The 21,855-nt window shown below is 38.0% G+C and overlaps 1 protein-coding gene across 2 annotated transcripts in view; it reads right to left on the reverse strand.

The window, feature by feature from the left end:
* Positions 1-21,855, reverse strand: part of NELL1 (neural EGFL like 1) — a 905,733-nt gene that overhangs the window by 759,852 nt on the left and 124,026 nt on the right. For both annotated transcript variants that reach the window (XM_072619341.1, XM_072619340.1), the window contains exon 4: positions 14,438-14,608. In XM_072619341.1, coding sequence (XP_072475442.1) covers positions 14,438-14,608 — 171 coding nt within the window. The remainder of the gene's footprint in view (positions 1-14,437; positions 14,609-21,855) is intronic.

The raw sequence follows: 21,855 nt of genomic DNA on the forward strand, positions 1-21,855 counted from the left end.
ATTGATGGAATTCTTTCTCATCTTATTCCTTGCATCTTCCCTACCAGAAACAAGATGACACCCAAAATTCTGGACTCCATTTGGGAATAAGAATTACTCTTCATTCTGGTAGGCAAGCAACTACAGTAGAAAGCATACTGTAGTAGGAGCATAACATCACAGATTATGAGCTTAAAGGGACCTTTGAAAGCATATAGTTCATGACCTCTTGCATTTTACAAGTGATAAAACTTAGACCCCAAAAAAACAAAGTAACTTCCCCAAGATCCCCAAATAGTAAGCGACTGAGGCAGCACTTGAAGCCAGGTCCTCTGATTCCAATCCTATACATTTTTCACTCTACAGTGATATCTCAGTAGAGAGTAGAGGATTCAAAGGGGAACCCGAGTTCTACTTCTAGCACTATTGCTGATGTGATCTTGGTAAAGTCACTTCATTCCTCTGTAAATCACCTTTACTGGAATATAGGAAATAAAATTCATACATTGCAGGACTGTTAGAAAGAGCAAATGAAATAACAGATCATCAGGTCGAGAGTCAGGCAGACCTGAGTCAAAATCTAGTCTCAGACATTTATTAGCTGTGTGGTCCTGGACAAGTCACTTTCCTTATCTGTAAAATGAGTTGGAGAAGAAATTGTCCAGCCACTCGAGCATCTTTGCTAAGGAAACCCCCAATGGGGTCATGAAGAATTGAATGTGACTCTAACAACTGAACAATAACAAATGCCATCTTACCGTGCTGAATATAATGGGTGACTAAGGATATAGGAAAAATACTGGTTAGTAAAGAGCCATCAGACAATTTTGCCCATTGTTCAGTCTTATCATTGTTGAGGGAGGAGGAATGCTTTCAAATTCTTATTATCTTGAATTTCTGTAGTTCTTTCTTTATGGTGAATGGAATCTCCAATCCAAGAATGCAATGAATTTGAAAAACAAGCAATGGTATAAATGCTCATGGTAAGTTCATGCTAATCAGAGCTATTACACAATTCATTTCCTGGGGCTATTTACTTCCAGAGGAAATGGAATTTACATCCAGTTACACAGGTAAACGACAAGGTGGCTTGTTAATGGACCCAACTCCACTGCCTAGAAGTTAAAGTTCATGCTTGTGAAATGAGTTGTCAGAAAAGTGATACTAAAAGTCTAATAGAACCTAATGATTCCAGATCCTATATGCCATGCCTGAGGAGGGCTGGGATCCTTTAAAGAGAACAGAAATCATTTCCACTCTAATTACGAAGGTAAAACTTATGTGGAGGTACAGAAGCCTTATGTAAAAGGCTAGCTGTATTTGACTCCTGGATGAGAGAAACACTGATGAAAACTTAGAAGGAAGGGGGAAGAATGCCAAAAGAATGTAAGGAATGGAAAGAGCTCAATGCGATCTTTTGTTTTTTTCTTTCCAAGTCTATTTTCTCTCTACACCGTGCCTCTCCCCTCAAAAAAAAGGAATCAGTACAACAGGTGCAGTTAGGAATCTGTTTTCTTGACTTCAATCCCAACTGCTGCCATTATTTACAACATAAGTTTAATTAAAGTCACTGAGAAGAAAAATGAATTTGTTTACAGGAGTATAAAGTCAGTTCTTTCCGATGACAACTTCCGTACCAGTGGTCTTACTAGAAAACAAACATGAGATTCAGAATCTTTTTCCAATTAAAAAGTTTGTGTGCCTCATGCATTTTTTATTGCCCATGCTCTGCTCTAACAGGGCAAGCCGACAAGGAAAGAGATATCACATTTTTCAAACAGGGCTCTGTCATTTCTGCTGTGCTGGTTCAAGTCTGTTTTCTCTCATTGTTTTCCTTTTAAAAAATAATAACCATGCAGATCCATCAAACCTGTAGTCTGAAGTTTAAACCATAAAGTATGCAGACCTGGATTTTTTTTTCAACAAGAAACCTTTCACTTTTCTTGCATTTTTTCCCCATTTTCATTCATCCCAAAGAGCAACATGAGTGAGACAGACACAGAAAACTCAAACTCCAACATATACAGAGCCACCTGGGTGAAATCAAGATGAAGTAGCAACTCAATTTCCCCCTTTTTTCCTTTCATATGTTATATATATATATATATATATATATATATATATAGAGAGAGAGAGAGAGAGAGAGAGAGAGAGAGAGAGAGAGAGACAGAGAGAGAGAGAGAGAGAGAGAGAGAGAGAGAGAGACAGAGAGAGAGACAGAGAGACAGAGACAGAGACAGAGACAGAGAGTGAGTCATTGGCATAAATAAAATGATTTCTTAGTAATTTTCTGCTGGTCTCAAGCAGCCAAAAAGAAAAAAATCCCAGGCAAGAGGAACATTTTACTTCAGTTTCCGCATATGCTTTCCAATTTGTGTCCTTGACTTTAAAAGGCTCAAAGGCTCAAAGTGCAAATAGTTGGGAAGAAATAACAGACCAATTTATTATCCCCAACTTCAGCTAATCCTTTCACCTCCTATCTCTCTTCAGCCAAGGCTATGATTAGCCGGGCCTCATTTAAAATTAGGAAGCAGAAGAAAAAGACAAGACTTCTGGAAGTAAAGGGTCGGGGAAAGGAAGGGAGAGGAGAGGGGAGGAGAGGAGAGGGAGAGAGAGAGGGAATGAGAAAAGCAAAGGAAGAAAGGAAAGAAGGAAGAAAGGAAGGAAGGAAACTCTAACGAGCCTGGCATGCACCAGCCACAGGGTACTCTGCATGGATGGAAGAGAAAGTGGGATCAATGAGAATGAGACATTCGTGTCTCAATGTCTAAAGCTGTCTCAGCAGTTAAGTAAATACACTTTATTGTGCCTAAGAATCTGTAGCTTGAGATGCTTTACAATGGCACAAAGATCTTTAGATTCATTCTCTCCTCCCACTTTTTAAATCTTTTCAATTGTGGCAGCATCAAAGAATTCTTTTTCTTCAGTATGCACAGGACATGATGCATTTTTCAAGAGTATGGATACCAATCATTTGTTTCCTCTGTATAGTGTTCTATGCACTAAGTCATTAAGCCTCAATCAACTGACCCAATAGCCAAAGACTGCTTCTATGAGACCAGTAGCCCAATCCTAGATGTCTAGTATAAATTAAGCACCTGGGTTTAAAAAAAAAAAAGCATAGGATACAGAGAGTAAGATATCAGAATCTACCAGCACTTTCTGGTATAGCTAGCATCTACTCAACACAATATGAGGTAAGTGAGAAGTAGGTAAAGGGGAGACCAAAGGAAAGCAGTCACCAGCCTTTGTTCACCAACAGAGTAGTACCACATCAATTAACTATATTTTTGTAAATTGAACGTTCTATGCAACTGGCCCAAGAAGTAATATTTAGAAGGTTTCTTTCCAAGGTCCTGAACATAGAAAGCTGTAGGAATGCTGTACTTATAATCTTAGAACCATAATATATTAGAGCTTGAAGGGACTTTTAAATAACTCAAGTCTACACTCCTCTCTTAAAACCCTATCCCCCTTATCATATAGCTGACTCCCAGTCAAGTCTGAACCTTGGCTCACTCCCATCATTCTTAACTTTTATTCCTACAGAAGTGCTGCTGAATAACGGTAGAGAAAATCAGACAAGCATTCTGACTGACTCCACTACAAATTTATACTGTATAGCCTCAAAGCTATGGTTTTCCAGTAGTAATGTGCAGCTGTGAAGGGTAGGAGTCTAAGGAAAGCTAAGACCCACAGAATCACTGCTTTCAGACTGTGGTGCTGGAGAAGACTTTTGAGAGTCCCTTGGAGAGCAAAGAGATCAAATTAGTCAATACTTAAATTAATCCAGATTATTCATCGGAAGGTCAAATACTAAATCTGAAGCTTAAATCCTTTGGCCACATAATAAGAAGACAGGCACTGGAAAAGACCTGGATGTTGGGAAAAATTGAAGGCAAAAGGAGAAAGGGACAGCAGAAGATTGGATAGTGTTATGGAGGCAATGAACATGAACTCGGACAGACTTTGAGAGATAGTGGAAGGATAGAACCTGGTGTATTGTGGTTCATGGGGTCATGAAGAGTCAGATATGATTGGACAACTGAAAAACAGCAATAACCACCTCAACTAGGTTCTCACAGCTGCTAAGCAATCCTACTATACGTCCCTACCAACTCACTCTCTTACTCTCCATAGTAACCATTCCAAACTTCTTCATCCCTCCTCAAATCGCCCACGATTCCTCCTTTTGAGTCTCTTTCTTCTCAACTGAGAATTTTACCTCATATTTTACAGAAAAAAAAAATTGATGCCATTTGCTGTGAACTCCCTCTTTTCCCCTCTTCCTCATCTCCTGTCACTCATACTTTCTTTTCAATTCTATTTCATATGATGAAGTAACCTTACTCCTTACCTAAGCCAACCCCTCTCCTTGTTCAAGTCATCCTATCCCATCCCATCTCCTCCAAGATTGGCCCCTCAGTCATCCCCACTCTTTCATTTTTTTTCAATCTCTCCCTTTCTACTGGCTCAGTTCCCACTGCCTACAAATATGACCATGTCTTCCCTATGCTGAAAAAAACCATACTTGATCCTTGTATCCCCATTATCATCTTTTATCTCTTCTTCTTTTGTAGCCAAACTCCCCAAAAGGATATCTCCAAGAAGTACCTCCATATTCTCTCCTCTCACTCTCTTCTTGACTTTTTATAATCTGGCTTTCAACCTCATCATTCCACTGAAAGTTCTCTCTCCCAAGTCACGAATGATCTTAGTTTCCAAATCTAATGACATTTTTCTCAATCTTCATTCTCCTTGACTTTTCTTCAGCCTGTGACACTGTCATTTATTTTGCCTTGATACTCTCTTCTTTCTAGGTTTTCAGGACACTACTCTCTCTTGGTTTTCCTCTTACCTATATGTCTTTTTCTTCTCTGTCTCTTTTGCTAGATCCTTATCCAGGTGATTCCCTCTAACCTTAGGTGTCCCCCAAGACCTCTTCTCTTCTCACCCATTCTTACTACTTTACTTGGTAATCTCATTAGCTCCCATGGATTTAATTATCATCTTTATGTCAGGCCAAGGTCTCCCTTGCATCCTGGGCCATCTTCAATCATCCTAATGAATATCTGGTCACTGGATTCAGATGGCTCTGGAGGAGAAGTGAGGCTGGTGACCTTGCATAGCCCTCTCTCACTGAAAACAAAGTCAAGTGAAAGTCATGTCATCATTTCTCTGGTGGCATAGTCTTCTTCGGCAACAAAGGGCAAACACAACAACATTTTGTTTATTCTTATTCATATATATATGTATATATATATATATACATATATATATATATATCCTCTCCCCAGTCTCTCTCTTGACCTCTAACCTCACGTCTCCAACTGCCTTTCAGACATCTTGAACTGTATATCCAATATACATCTTAAACTCAATATGTCCAAAACAGAACTCATTATTTTTCTCCTTAAACCCTCTACTACTCCTACCTTCAACTATAGAGGGCAATCCTCCTGGTCCCTCAGTCTCACAAGCTACAAGTCACCCTGGAGTCCTCACAATCTCTACCTCTCCCCACTCTCTACATCCAAGCTCTTGTCAAGGTCTGTCAATTTCACCTATGCAACATTTCTTGAATAGTCTCCCTTCTCTCCTCTGACACTATCACCACTCTAGTGCAAGCCCTTCATCACATCACACCTTGATTATTGCAAAAGTCTGCTGGTGGATCTTCCTATATCAAGTTTCTCCTCATTCCAATCCATCCTCCATTCAACCACTAAAGTGATTTTCCTAAAGTATAAATCCAATCATGTCACTCTCCTATTCAATAAACTCCAGTGTCTTTGTATTCCTTCCAGGAATGAATGGAAAAAATGCTCTTTTTGGCTTTCAAAGACCTTCATAACCTAACCCTGTACTACATTTCCAATCTTTTTATACTCTGAGACACATACTCTTTGATCCAGAGACACTGTCTTTCTGACTCTTGTTCCACAAACAAAACAGCTCTAGACATTCTTTCTGACTGTTTCACCATGTCTGAAATACTTTTCCTCCTCTGCTCTGACTACTTCCCTCTCTGTCTTCCTTCAAGTCTCAACTTTACCCTACAGTAAGCTTTCCCCAACCACTCTTAATTCCAGTGCCTTTCCTCTATTCATTGTTTCCTATTTATCCTATATATAGTATGATTCGTATATATTGGTTTGTACTTTGTGTCTCCCATTAGACTGTAAGTTCATTGAGGACAAGGACTGCCTTTTTGCCTCTTTTTGCACTCCCAGTGCTTAGCACAGTGCCTGCACATAGTGGGTACCTAATGAATGTTTGATTGATTGATTAAAAATTGTGTTATAGGTGACATCTGAACCCAGGTCTTCTCCAGGGCCAGGTACTCCTTCCATTATATCAGGGACTTTTGATATTATCATATCTGAACTATTTGATTTTCAGATGAATAAAGTGAGAAAGTTCAACAAGATTAAACAATTTGGCAAACATCACATTCTGGTTAGAGGCAGAACCAGGACTAGGAGCCAACTCTTCCGATGCCTACTCCGCCCAGAACTCTCTCCACTAACACATTTCTAAGAAATATAGTTTGTTATCTATCCCAAATCTCATTTAGTACCTTTCAATCACTAACATTGCTGATTCATTCAGAAAGCCCTTACTATACTCCCACTCACTCTGGTGACATTGTTCCATGTAGCAGGGACAAATCTTTAAGCTCCACCTCCTCCCCTCCAAGAGTCAGAGATGGAAGAGATGCATGTTCATAGTGTCTTATATTTGTTGTGTGAAAAATTGCTTTACTCACCACCTTGATTTGCTTGAACTTTCTTACTATCTGGAGGAGACTGGACTGACTAGGAAGCAGTCAATTGGGAAGCAGACTGAGCATCCCTTAAGTTTGAAATAACAGAAAACCTTTGCAGTGTTCACTCACTGAACCTGGCAATCCTTCTGCTGTGCTGAAAACTACAGAACTGGCTTAAGCTGATTCATACCAGCTCTAAAGGACAGAAGTTGCTCAAGCATTTTAGTTCTAGGACCTCAGGGACATTTCAGCCTGACCCTTTTCCTTTGTTCCATGTAGGCATCTCATGGTCTCTGTGAAATGGCCCCTTCCTGAGAAATGGAAACTGAATCCAAGGGACTGTGCAGTACCCAATTGAGCCATGACACCGTGGGGAAATTCAAACCCACAGTGGGGGTACCTGATGGGGCCGTTGGCATGGCCATTCCTGCCCAGCCTTGTGGTTTCTCTTTGTCTTTAGAATCTGTACAGGCTAACCCCAAAATAAGCTCAGTTCTGACTACAGTTCCCCATGCATGCATGCCTGCTGCAGCTTTGAGAGAAAATAAACATGCATACAACCCAGTTCTGTTTGTTTTTCTTAGACCAAACTCCAGAGGTTAACACTTAATAGAATATCATTCATAATTGCAAATAAAATTCCTACCACTTCTGCTCAACCCTCAGTTCTGACAGCTTATACCTGAATAGTTTAAGTGACTCTGCCAGAATGCCACCATTGTCTTCATTCATCTATTACCACAATATTATAACCATTGCTGCTACTAAGGGAGTTCCAATAAGAAACTTAAGAGAACTTTGGGTCAGGAGAATTACTGCAGGCAATAGATATCTCTCAACACTGAATTCATGGGTTTGTTTGTTATTTTCCTATAGCACTTATCTGGAAATTTGCCACATATCAAAAACTTGTGTACATCATCTCCCGCAGTTCCTTGGGTGTATAAATCATTGATGATATTTTTTTATAGTTTTTCCCAAGTTTAACTCAGTGTCTTGCAAATAGTTAATAATAAATATCCATTGGTGGGTTGACTGATTAGGTAAAAATAGAATCACCATATTTATAGTGAGTTTAAAAGATCAGAACCTTTATTCAAAGAAGTTCAAGTATTCAAGAGCCTGGGGAAGAAGCTGGATTTACTCTGGAAACTGAATAGATATAGAAGGGAATTAAAAGATTTACCTAAACTGGGCATTATTCTTCTTTCTTACTAATATAAGGTAATCTCACAAAATAAATGTTTTCCACATAAATGAGTTAATGAAATTAACCACAAAAACTACACGTATTCCCCTAGGCTTCTAGATACAGACAATTTTACTACCTACATATCTCCAGCATTTAGTTATGCAGAAATGAACAATGAAGCCTTGAAAATAGCACAGATCTCTGTGGAAAGCAGAAATCTGTTGACTAAAATAGCATTCACTTTTCCCGTTACAATTTGCACAAATTTAGTCTGCAGAAGTTCTATCTCATTATGTCTTTAAAAAAACTGACTGAAATCCTATGTTACCAAAGCTCCTTAAAACACGTTTACTGGTAAGATTTTGCTCATGGTCCTCACAGTGTCCCAAGCATCTCTCCTCTGGTAGAGATAAGAATGACTGCTCTTAGTGACCTCACAGCAGCACCTGTCTTAGACAAACTCTTCTTTGCAAAGAACTTATGAGCTGTACTCAGACCCATCTGCGATCTTGTCAGGGTGGACATCCTTTTCAAGAATGAAGATCATAACCTGCCCAAGCATGCCAATTCTGAACAACTACTACATGTCTTCCTATAAGTTTGCCATAAGTAGTCCACTGGATGTGATGGGAGTTAGTCCAATATCGAGACTGTGATACGCAGTGAAATGGACAACCTTGAGAATTCATCCATCACTTTATATCTCTTCATATACAAGTAAATTATATAGAGAAACTATACATTTATGAATAGAGTATATTGCTTTATATATGCATACATATGTGCATATGGCCACGTATATACATATCAGTATAGATATTGATGTGTTCAACTATATATCACATATAATACATTTGCATATAGAACACTTAGAGGCATACATATATACTTCTTAACATATATGTATATATCCAAAATCAGAAAGTATTTTTCTGATTACTATTAGCTTCTCTCCCTGTCATTTTGCTCTTTACCATATATTATATTTGATCCTCTGCATGCCTTTGCTTGGAGATTCTCCCATGTATGGAATTTGCTTCCTCTTTATCTCTACCTCCTATAATTCCTACCTCCTCTGAGAAATGAATATTTCTCTCTTATAGTTAATATATAATTGTTGTATTAGGACCAAGATTTTTCCCCTTTTCTCCTTCCTCATCCAGAAATCAACTAGTGCAGGAAATCTCTCTTAATGATTTACTCAGGCCAAGATCTTAACAGACAATAAAAGAAATTGTAAGTTCATTGTTTTTCTAAATGGGTCTGGAGAAGGATTGATTCTCTCTTTTGTCTTAACAGGTGGCATGGAAATTGACCAAACTTTGGGTGACATACTTGACAGACCCCAAGACCTCATTTTAATATACCTATACCTATTCTTCTAATATAGTCATACCTCCTCTTTGAAGGGCATATAAATTGTGAACCCTTACTATCAGGGGTCTTTGGTCTATGAGAAATGAGGGGTCTTTTTTATTAATAACATGCTGACCTTATGTAATGGCAAGGGAATTTGAAAATCTTCCCTGACCTTTAATAGTCCCACATCACCTGCTTTGAGCGATCACTCAGCCCATAGCTTGAGTCACATGAAGCCCATGGTGGAAGAAGCTTGCTGAATGGGTGGAGCAGGAAAGGTGCAGCAAAAAGATATAGTGAGGTAGATTTGGGAGAAAGCACTGGCAGAGCAGAGCAGTTAGTGTGAGGGAGAGAGGGAGTGATTTTGCCTAAGGGAGCTTGTTTGTGGCAAGGCCTGATGGAGGGAAAGTTTGGGGATGGTCGTGCTCCCTTTATTGGTAAAGTGTACAAATGTCATTGTTACCATGATGGAATTGGCTTTTTGGTATCTGAATAAATACACTGGTTTTGTCTTTGAGGAAGAGAGTTTATATTTTGCAAATTTACCCTGGAAAGAAGCATGCATTTCCATAGCAGCTGCTGTGGGTAGAGTATTGGCAGTTGTACCTTACTAACAAAATGATTAAATTACCCAGAAACTACGTCTCTCAAATTTTTTAAGTGTCACACTCCCAAAGTTTGCTTCTAGTGTCATCTCTGCATGAGGCATTTCCTGATCCCCTGAATTACTAGTGCTCCCAAACATTACACATTTATATCTCATATTTATTTATATGTATACGTATGATTCCCAATAAATCAAAAACATCTTGAGGACAGGGACTGTTCTGCTTTTGTCCCTATACTCTTAGTACCAAGTATAGTGCCTGGACCATTGAAGGAACTGATAAATACTCATTGCATTTCACTGAACTGATAAATACTATAAATAGACAATAAGTTGAACCAAGAATGAAATGAGACAAGGGAAACAGGTTAACTTGCCCCTAGAAAGTTGCAAAGCTCTTTTGACAACCCCAAATGCTTCCCTAAAAACAAAAGTTAATTTTAAAATATCAGTATTCTACCACTGATGTCACATGGCTATATATCAAGGACATTCTGAAGAGTTAAAAATGAGGATACTCAGAGGACAGTTAAGAGGTATGTGGTGGTTGGAAACAGGCTGCAGCACATTGTAAACCATGACCTATCCTGGAGGACTGGAATACCAGTATTTAAACCCTGCCTCAACCTGCTTTTCCTGGCTTATTTTAATAAGTTTAATAAGTTTTCATTACTCTTCATGATATCTACAACCTTCTGGTTAAACAGACATAATATTCATTTCTCATCTATTTGCCTTTGGGTAGGCTATTCCCTTATGTGTGAAATATAAACCCACCTCAACTACTCCTCTCGGAATTCCTGGCTTCCTTCAAAGTCCTGAGGAACTGGCTGATGTCAATAATATCTATCTATACATATAGATAGATGATATGTAGATAGATAGATACATACATACATATATACATATATATACATATATATATATATATCAACCCCAAAGCCTCTCAAAATAAATCAGCTGATCAATGAGCATTTATTAAGTATTTACTATATTTTAGGCATTATGCCAGGAGCAGCATATAGTAGTGCCTGGCATATAGTAAGTAATTCCTAAATGTTTATTGACTGAGTTGGGTATGCATATACAAATACAAAGGAAAGATGCTTCCTGCCCTCAAGAAACATATACTCTACTTATCCATGTACAAAACATGGACAAACACCAAGCCTATGTAGTACCACCATGTGAGGTCCAGACACCATATTGTGGAACATCAAATTAAATCAAGATATGCCATCCCTTTTGTGCTCCAGTTCTTACAGGTCTCAACCCACCAGCATGATTCTAAGGACCAGGGGATAGAGAGAGGGATAAGATGAACAAATAGTCCAGGACACCAGCCCAGAGAACAATTGAACGTAATGTGGCAGGTCCTTTATCAAGATGAAGGCTGGTTACCTGTCTTTGTCAGGGCTGCCCTTAAATTAGTTCTTCAATTTCTCATAGACAAGGATGAGTGACTTCCATTCCTTCATTCCTTTCCAATGAGGAAGTAGCAATCTGCTTTGCTTGTGAGTATAAGAAGCAGCCAAGTTGGTGTTAGGTAAGATGAGGAGAGACTGCTCTGTGTTTCCTCCTTTCACTGGCTTCTCCCTTAAGATTCCCCCCAGCTTTGAGCACCTGATCCCCTAATAAAGTAGCATATGTACAGATGCCTCTTGCTAATATCCTGTAATCCAGACGATTTCTTTCCCACCATCACAATGTACCTATCCTCTCACCAATATGCAGATAGTGGAGCTATGCATTAGCTCAGTCCTTCTGAAAATCAATTTAGACTTTGCTAAATTGTGCAAACCTTTTGACTCCACACCACCTACCACAGAGAGTAAAGACAGAGAGAAAGGATCCATAATTACCAAAATATTTATATAAGCTCTCTTTTTTGTTGCAGTAAAGACTTGGAAACTAAGGAGGTGCCTGTCAATTCAGGAATGGCTGAACTAATTATAGCACATGAATGTAATTATATGGTACTTTACTATAAGAAATAACCAGAAAGATAGATTCAGTGAAACGTGGGGAGACTTATATTAACTGATACAGAATAAAGAAAACGATTTATACAATGACTGTTATAAAGGAAAACAAATTTGGAAAACAAGGAGTGTGATCAACGCAATGGCCAACTCCAACAGACTGCTGGTGAACCATGATTCCCACCTCTCAGCAAAGAAGTAAAGACATGTGATTTCTGACATGGCCAATGTGTGGGTATGGTTTAGTTGAATACACTTATTTGTTACAAAGAAAGACTTTGGGATGGGAGTGAGGGCAGTAGGGAGAAAGGAAGAGAATGATAGAGATGTAAAAGAAAAAACAAAAGAAAAAATGTTGATGAAACATTTAAAAATACACCATTAGACATCAGTAGGGAATTGAAATGTGGATACATATAAGCAGGAAAATATTGGTAATGCTGGTTTTTCCTTACCAACTACCTTGCTTCTCCTCCTATCCCATCCAGTGTTCAGCTCTGGAACCATAATTAACTCAAAATGATCACTGTTACTATAAAGGGAATGTCATTCTACAATCCTAAGGCTCCACTCACTACCCCTTGAAATTCCCCAAACCAAAATATCTAGCCCTGGCCACCACTGCCATTAATTTCTTATCCTCACCCCACCTCACCCCCACCATTATATTGTGATCTCCTTGAAGAAAAAGGATTTTCTTCACTTCTGTATTTGTATCCCCATCACTTAGCAGAGTGTCAGTACAGAGTAAATGCTTAATCTCTGTCTTTTCATTTAATCACACTTTTAGAAATAAATTGTATACTAGAGATTCATGATTTTATATGCAGTTAGTTCCCCTGTCATACTATTCTTTGTATATGGAAATATACATGTTGTTGATTTGTCAAGTTTGTAATAAAAGAAAGAAAGGAAATTATCTAAGTTGATCCATTTCCTCAGTGTCCTCATTATTAGTAGATTGGATAAATTAATTCAGGTCACCTTTACCTAAATTCAGTGATGTCACTCTCCTGTGTTTCCCTGTCCCATGAACTCTGTTTGCATTTTAACGAAGACATTCAATGTCTTTAGAGAGTGACTAATGAGTTCAATTTCAGGAACTTTGAGCAGGTTGGTGCAAGATATATAGAGGGATCCTATAGATTGAAATATATGGAACAATCTTCTGTAGCTATGAATCAGGATATGCCTAAGGGACAATCTTTCATAAGCTGCCCTAAATGTGAGTGAGGACTTCCAGATGATCAAGTTTCAGCCAAGATGATAGGACCTGTTTTCTGTTGTTTTCCCAAGAAAACCAGCTAACCTAAAGTGACAGATGCACTGAAATCTGCATTATAATGATTTGCTCATATATAATTTCACCCTAAAATAGTAAATTCCATGAAAGTTAAATCTCACTATTAGTTTACCCCACCATGATGGACAGAGAGTAGGACAACTGAACTTCTCAAGGCATAGTCTGAGTACACTGTCCATCAAACCACATAATAAATGCTGAATTTGAGTTGAATTTATGTGAATTAGAAATACAGCACTTCTTCATCTGAAGTGCAGTTGGAAACCAGAATGTTCTTGAAATTAGCTTTATCATACCATGGCATGACAGGTTCTGGAAGGATTCTTCATGCCATCCCACTGATACAGGGGGGAATAATAGCTCTTCTGACAGTATGGTCAGTTTGCACTGTTATTGTAACAACAGTGCATGGACCCATCTAAAGATATAGTCCATGCTCTGCAATTGAACTCAGATCCAAATGTGGAAGATGTTCTAGTGGGTTTTGAGAGATCAAAACACCACCCCTGGGCACTATTACCAAACTGTCCCAACTCCAACAACCATAATGGGACCAATGGATTTGAAATTTCTTTAGATGACATGAAAGCTGTTTTTACTGAAATACACTGTGCATGACATCTACCTTCCCTAATCCAAACCAAACTCTCTTTTTGAAACTTTCCAATCCTGGAAAATTGCCGTCCCAGATTTTAAAAGGAAACTGATGAAAAAACCAACAAGCTCAATACTCCCACATTAAAAAATAAATGACATCAACTCCAAAAATTCAAGGAGTAGTCTCATTTAGAAGTTTCCACTTAGGGAAGATATTTAAAGTAAATGGTCTTTGATTAAATGAAATAAAATTAGTGCCTCTAGGATGACATATTCCCCGAGTTTCAGCGTAGGCGTATCAAGACTGCTTCTTGGGCACAACAGACCACAAAACAATCTGTCACAGTGAAATGTGATCACAGCAAAATATAACATCAGCCAGTTCCCAGAGTACACAAAGGTATATTTAATATTCCCCAATCAGCAATCAACCACCGGTGCAGTCATTCATAATCAGAAGACATGGTTTCATTTTAACAGCCTGTTTTTCCTGGTTTGTTATACACGGTCACTTAAGGAGATGTAACAGTTCATCCTAAAAGTTAAATGGAAAGCAAGGTCCTTCAATTTTCGTTTCCCAATTGAACTTTACATAATTGTACAATTTCAAGGGCAAAAGCTCCATCTATCAAATGCAAAAGCCCCTTACCTGTTGCAGTCCACATGGAGCAGAAGATGGGAGGCGCTAACCGACAGAGCAATCTTGTGCCACTGGCCATCTGCCATCCGGTATGGAAAAGCTTCAGTCCTTGATTTTCCATTAAATCTATAGTGATATCTGATCTCATCTCTCAAGCCACTGCTCTCCAGTTCAAAATAGCTGTATTGAAAGCAGAAAGAGTCAGTTTCAGTTGGCAACAGGACATCATCACCATCATTTCCCCCAGTCTCTACCTGGTTTCAATGGCTTCTCAGAGTTCACAATTAACTCAGCACCACACAAAGGGCCACAACCTGAAATCCATTGTGCAGCATGGAAGGCAGCTCACTTCCTATATTATAGCCCACATAATGAATACCTTCAGAGAGGGAACAAAGATCAGTGGAACTACTGTAAGGTAACTGGCATAAGCTAATTAGTGGAGCTTGGTGCATTGTCTTTTAAATACTTAAAAGTGTGGTTCAAATCCCTTCCATTGTCTATGGGAAGCCATCCATGTGGAAGAGATTTACTGATGTTTATTTTTAGACCTGTCATATTTTTGAATGTTATAGGAAAAGAAAAGTGGCCTTAGACATCAAGGCCTAGAAGAAGTTGGTGGGATGAAGTCTAGTGACTTTTTAAATTCCTTCTCCCTTGAATATAATGATAAGATAGCTATTCCTTGATAATTAGGAGAGGGAAATTAGAATTTTTTTCACCCTGAAATCAGTTATTAAGTATACAAGACCATGAAACTCCTATGTCTGAGTTTCATTGCCTAACGTCTTAAGGCAGTTAGGAGACACAGAGGATATAGTGATGTGTCTGGAGGGAGGAGAACCTGACTTAACCTATGCCTCGTTCAGTTTCCTCAACTCTAAATGGGGTTAGTAATAGCTTCTACCTCCCTGAGTTATTTTGAGGATCAAATGAGAGAATATTTGTATAGCACCTGGAAAATAGTGGGCAATAAATGCTTACTCTGATCCCAGATTTTTATGGAGAATCTTTCAAACTCCTGAAAAATATCAGCTTAATTGTTATGGTCAGCAATTTGGTCAATATCCATCTGTTCTTCCTACCTCTTACCCTGCATATATGTTCTTTCCTTCTACTTTTGTATAAGATATATATGTATATATATATACATATATATATACATACATATATATATATATATATATATATATATATATATATATATATATATATATATATATATACACACATAGTGTCTTCTATAGTCTACCCTCTCTCATGGGGCAAGCCTATGTTCCAGTCAAACTAGCCAACTAACTGCTTCTCCACTCAAGATATTCCATTCCCCCACCCCACGATGTTGTACAAGTGCTTCTCCCATACATGGAATGCCCTCGCTCTTCAACTAGACTTCAAAAAATCCTAAATGTCCTTCAAAGTGCAGCTCAGATTCCATCTCCTGTCTGAGGTCTCTTCTAACTTCCCAGTAAGTTCATTTTTCTCTTTTCTTCCTTCCTTTCATCTCTCTCTTCCTATCTCCCTCTCCCTTAACCCCAATCCCTTCTCTCTATCTTTCTCTCTCTCTCTCTCTCTCTCTCTCTCTCTCTCTCTCTCTCTCTCTCTCTCTCTCTCTCTCTCTCTCTCTCCTCTCCCTCTCCCTCTCCCTCTCCCTCTCCCTCTCCCTCTCCCTCTCCCTCTCCCTCTCTCCCATTCCTCTCTCCATCTGTCTCTGTTGTTCTCCATTACCTTATCACTTCATATTTAGTTGCAGTAGAATATGAATTTCCTGACAGCAAGGACTTCTTTGCTTTTTCAACAATCAACAAGTATTTATATGTGCCTATTATGTGTCAAGCACTATGCCAGGCATTGGAAATGCAAAGACAATGATAAAGCAGTCCCCATCATCAAGGAGAATAAGGTACATAGATATGTAAATTCAGTTTGTAACCCTGAGCAAATTAATAAACCTCTCAGTACCTAAGGAAAAGCTCTAAGGCTATAGGTTGCAAGAAGGTGCCAACCTGCATTGACAGAGGAAGTTTCCCACAGGAATCTCCCTACACCAATAAAATCACAGGTTGGGTCCATGTCCCTATACCTTTATGTAAAAGAAAAGGATATTAATTTGGTGGTAGTTACTAGGGAATCAGATAAGACCTCTCAAAAGAGGTTTATTTAAGCTGAACCTTGAAGTAATGTGGGATTCTCAGAGGCAAAGATAAAGACAGATTATTGTAGGTATGAAGAACAACTTGTGCAAAGCTGTGGAAATAGGAAATAGAAGGCTATATGAGGAACCACAAACAAACTTGTTTGCCTGAAGTATTAGAGTACATGATGGGGAGGAATACTTAATCAAATTGGAAAGGTGATGGAAAACATGACAGTGAAGGTAAACAAATGAGTTTGTGTTTTATCCTAAAAACAACAGGGAGACACAGGAGCTTCTTGTTCAAGAGATTGACATAATCAGATCCATCCTTTAAGAATGTTAGTTGGGAAGCTGTGTGTACCATGGACCAGAGAAAGGAAAGGCTGCATCCAGAGAGACCAATTAGAAGGATATGGAAATGGTCCAAGCAAATGTTGAAGATCTAAACTAGGGTGGCTATAGCATGAATAGTAAGAGCCTCTGAAAGGATAGCAGGGAATGGATACTAGGAGTGTGGAGGGTGCAGAATTGACAAGACTTAAAAACAGTTTTGATATGGCATGTGAGACAGTATAACATGAAGGATGACCCCTCAGTTACAAACTTGGGTTTTTGTCTTTGTATTTACAGCATCTACAATTTCATATTAATGATAAACACAATAAAGTTTTGTTGGATTGAATTAAACATGTCCAGAAAGAGCAAATATGACAAATTAAAGTCCTAGAAATGACACTAGCTCCTAACAACATAGAACACAGAGGTACATCACCTAGCTAGGGATGCTAACATTAAACTCTAGACTCTGAGGAAATGGTTCTTTTCTCTAATCCACTTAGCCAGCCTGACCCTACTAACCAACATGTATTTAATTTAATAGCAAAGTGCATCAGATACAAGAACTCAGATGAATATATCATGAAGCTAAGCCTCTATTATGTATGACTTCCCAATCTCATGTCAAAGAACAAATGCATATTTTACTCTTCTGTCCCAGATGATAATTCCAAGGAGGAATACTTAAGAATAAGAATGAAGAACAGCTCCTGACCCACTTCAGTGATGCCAATACTAAGGAACAGCTGGGAAAACACAGAGTGAAGAAGTAAATATGATTTAGCAACTGGCTTTCTGATGCAGGCACACCTATGTTAACAAGCCATAGGAAAATAAATCCCTTAATGTGCACAGTTTTCATTTCTAGATTTTCCTGACTTTTTGAAGCCGAGAGTCATGTATTCTTTAATAAACAAACTATCTTACAAATATATTTCTCCCCTTAAGTTAAACTGGCCACCGTGTATGTCTAGAGTATAGAAAGGGAAAAAAAAGATTTTCTGCAATGACTTCTATCTTTTCTACTCATTGAACTTTGAAAGAAATGGCAATCATTTGGTAATTATTGAGTACTTCTGCTGGGTGTTTTGAGGAATATTATAGAATCACATCAAAGTCAGAAGAGACCTTAGCAACCATCCAGTCCAAGCCATACCTAAAATAGATTTCCCTTTACAAAGTGCCCTGTTAGGTCATCTTAGCTCTTAAATATAAAATTCCAATGAGGGGAAATATGTCTCCTCATGAGGAGACCGATTCCTTTTTTTTGAAAAACTCTAATTGCTAGGAAGTTTTTCCTTCTATCAAACCTCAATTTGACCTTTTGTTACTTTCACCCATTGGTCCTTGAGTCAAGTCTAACATAATCCTCCTGCAAATACTTCTAGACAGATCTTTTGTCTTCAATTCTTTCACCTCAACCAGTAAGTTTCCTCTCCATAATCTTCAAATAGCATGATCTAAATTAGCAATTTGCCATCCTGGCTCATCTCCTGCAGATCTTATCTAAGCTTATCATGGTGTTTGCTAAGGTGTGGTGCCCAGAACTTAACACAGTGTTCTAGATGTGGTCTGAAAAGAGTGGAGTACAGTAGGCTTATCCATTACTATCTTATATGTAATGTGGTTCTGGCTTCTTTAAGAACAGGATAGATACCTAGTATAAATATTCTGATGAATAGGATCCAAAGAAAATGGCAGGACCATATCCATCGGCGGAGTTTTGTAAAATCGGGTGAATGTGGTAGAATCGCTGCTCATAATGTACCCACCTCCTCCTCTTCTCTTCATCCATGAGCCATAGTCAAATCCATGATGCCAGACAGTGTACCTAGTCATTTCCATAGGGGATAATAACTTTAACCCAATTAAAGGGTGTGAAGCCACAAAAAAGTTCCTCTTCCATCACCCCAGAGAATCAAGTTGATTAGTTCTCTAAATACTGTCAAATAAGGACTAGATATAATCATTCTTATCATGAAAAGGTCAAAAAATTCTAAGATCATTGAAAACTTTAATTTAGCAGACTATTAAAAATTAAAACATAAAAGTCCCATTTCCTACTCTGAGAATGATCACTTAAAACACTTTCACAGAAATGATTACCATTTCCTCCAAAATCATATTCATTGCTGAGTCATTCCTGAGGACAACAATTCCTTAATAAAATTTATTCGCTGTCTATTCCATATGTATGCAAATACATGTTTCCAGATAAAAAGCCTTTGGCCCCAAAAGCTCATCATATACAGTATCTATTTACAATCAAATGACAGTTTGTCTGAACAACATTACCCTGGACAGCAACTGCTAACATGTACAAGCAAGAGGTAAGATCACAAAAAGACTGATTTGGCCAACAAGACCATATTTGTACATTAACAAATATCACTATCACTTGCAAGTTTCCAAGGACAAAGGGGAAGGCTGGCCAGCTTCAGGGTTCTTTGGCATGAAAACCTATATAGCCTAAGATGTCTGTACACAAAAGAACAAAATATTGGTAATAAGAGACCTAAATATATGGAAGTTAACTGGCTCTCAGGTATCACTGAGTTTTTTTTTCCTGGTCTGGAATTCAGTGTGATACATTTTAATACTCCCAAATATATGTCCTTTATAGTTAATTTGGATATTTATAATAGACAAAATAACTTATTAGCTCAAAGTCATTGTTAAAGCAATATTGCAGTTACTATATGCAATGTTCTCTCGGGTTTGCTCATTTCTCTCCATGATTTTACGCAAGCCTTTCCATGTTTTTTTCTAAAATCTTTGAGCTTGCCATTTCTTATAGCACAGTAGTATTCCACCCCAATCATATATCACAACTTGCTTAGCCATTCCCCAATTAATGGGCATCTCTGCAATTTCCAGATCTTTACTACCACAAAGAGAGCTGCTATAAACATTTTAGAACTTATCGGTTCTTTTCCTTTTTCCCTAATTATCTTTGGAAATAGACCAAGTAGTGGTATGGGTCAAAGGTTAGAGGTAATTTAATAACTCTTTGGGGATAATTCCAGATTGCTCTCCAAAATGACCGGATCATTTACAATTCAAAAGACTCTATTTGTATCCAGGTAAAGAGGTAATAAATAAAAGTATGTACAGAATAATTTTACATATATATACCTATCTGTGTCTAATGGTAGTCATCCCTAGGGAAGGGGAGTAGGAGGGAAGAAAAAAAAGAAAAAAAATTACCTGATAATTTTGTTACATATTGAACAGGAATAGCAAGTTCTTCATAGAAGATATGAAGTTTCATGCATAATTCTTTTTTATTGTATGTTTTAGAAATGCTTGTTTTATTCTATAAATTAAAAAAAAATTAAATACTACCAAACATAAAAAATCTAATGAGATCTGAAGCTACACTAAGAGAAATGTAGCTTCTAGAAACAAGAAAGTGATAGCCCCTGGACACTCTGCCTGGTCACACCACATCTGGAGTGCTGCAATCAGCTCTGGGTGCTTTATCTTAGGAAGGATCCTGATAAACTGGGGATGTCAAGAGGCCAAACAGATTCGTAAAGACCTTAAGTTTGTGCGATTGAAAGATGGGCTGAAGAAATTGGAATGGTGTGTACTCTGGAAAAGAAAATATTTAGAGGGGGGTGGACATGTCAATTCTCTAAAAGCACTTAAAAGTCAAATGTGAAGAAGAGGGATTGAACTTCTTTTGCTTAGACCTCCAAGGAAGGTCTAGAAGCAACAAAGAGAAGCAAATTAAAGGCTTAATGTAAGAGGAAACTCTCAAACAACTATAAAACTACCTAAAAGTTGAATAGGTTGCCTCAGGAGAGACTGGGTTCTCTCTCATTGAAGATCCTCAAGCACAGATTCGATGATGATTCTGACGGTGTGTTGCAGCAGCTATTTTGGTCGAAGAAGAGCTCTTACGAGATAATCAGTGAGGTTCCTTCCATTTCTGAAATTCTAAGATTTTATCACTGTAGGTTGTATTTTATGAGCCCAAATACGATATTCTAGGATAAGGGGGTGATTTTACCCACTCAAGGACTTCATCTACTGATCTATAGCAATTTCCAGGAAGCTACAGAAGCCACATGTATACTAGTTAGATTCTGGGACACAATATTGGGCACGTGTAACTCAGTGCCACTGCAGAGAGGGGAAGAGGGGGCAAAAAGGAGGCTTCTATTTATGATCCTGTAATATAGTGGAGTTGAAGGAGCATCAGACCTTAAGGCAGGAGATAAAGGCTCAAACACTGGTTCTGTAACCAATTAGCTTCTTTATTTGAGACAATTATTTCAAAACTGGTCTTCAGTAAAATAAAAGGATTTGACTAGATTGTCCACAATCTCCCTTCTTGATCTAATGTTCTACGGTTTTTCTTTTCTGCAGAAAGAGCACTACAGTCAGTCCTTTTCAAGAGCCTTAAATAGAGTCAGCAATCCTGCTTTTTAACTTGGTATCTGGAAAGAAATTTTTCAAGGGCTCCTTATAACAAATTGGATCTGGAGAGACAGAGAATGCTGGTAGGAGAGTCTAGGTGAGGAAAAAGCCTTGAGCAAAGGCACCAAGGCAAGAATCATGATCTTAGCTGATATTTGTATAGTATGTTAAGATTTGCAAAGTACTTTACATATTCTTTATTAAAATTAATTAATCATTAATTAATAATAATGTTAATTCATTGGCATCATGTGCCAAATATTAGGCAGTAGGGACATAAAAACAAAAAGGAAATAGTCCCTGCCCTTAAAAAGTTTATATTCTAACATTCTTTTTTCTTTTGCCTTTTCTTTTTTTTAATTTTTTCCACTTAAAAGTATTTTTCCCAATTACCTATAAAGTTAGTTTTCAACATTCACTTTTATAAGATTGACTTCCAATTTTCTCTCCCTTCCTCTTTCCTCCCCTTTTCCCAAAACAACAAGCAATCTGATATAGACTATGCATGTATAATCATATTAAACATGTT

Source organism: Notamacropus eugenii, chromosome 6 (assembly GCF_028372415.1).
Source record: "Notamacropus eugenii isolate mMacEug1 chromosome 6, mMacEug1.pri_v2, whole genome shotgun sequence".
In the NCBI taxonomy this organism is placed as follows: Eukaryota; Metazoa; Chordata; class Mammalia; order Diprotodontia; family Macropodidae; genus Notamacropus; species Notamacropus eugenii.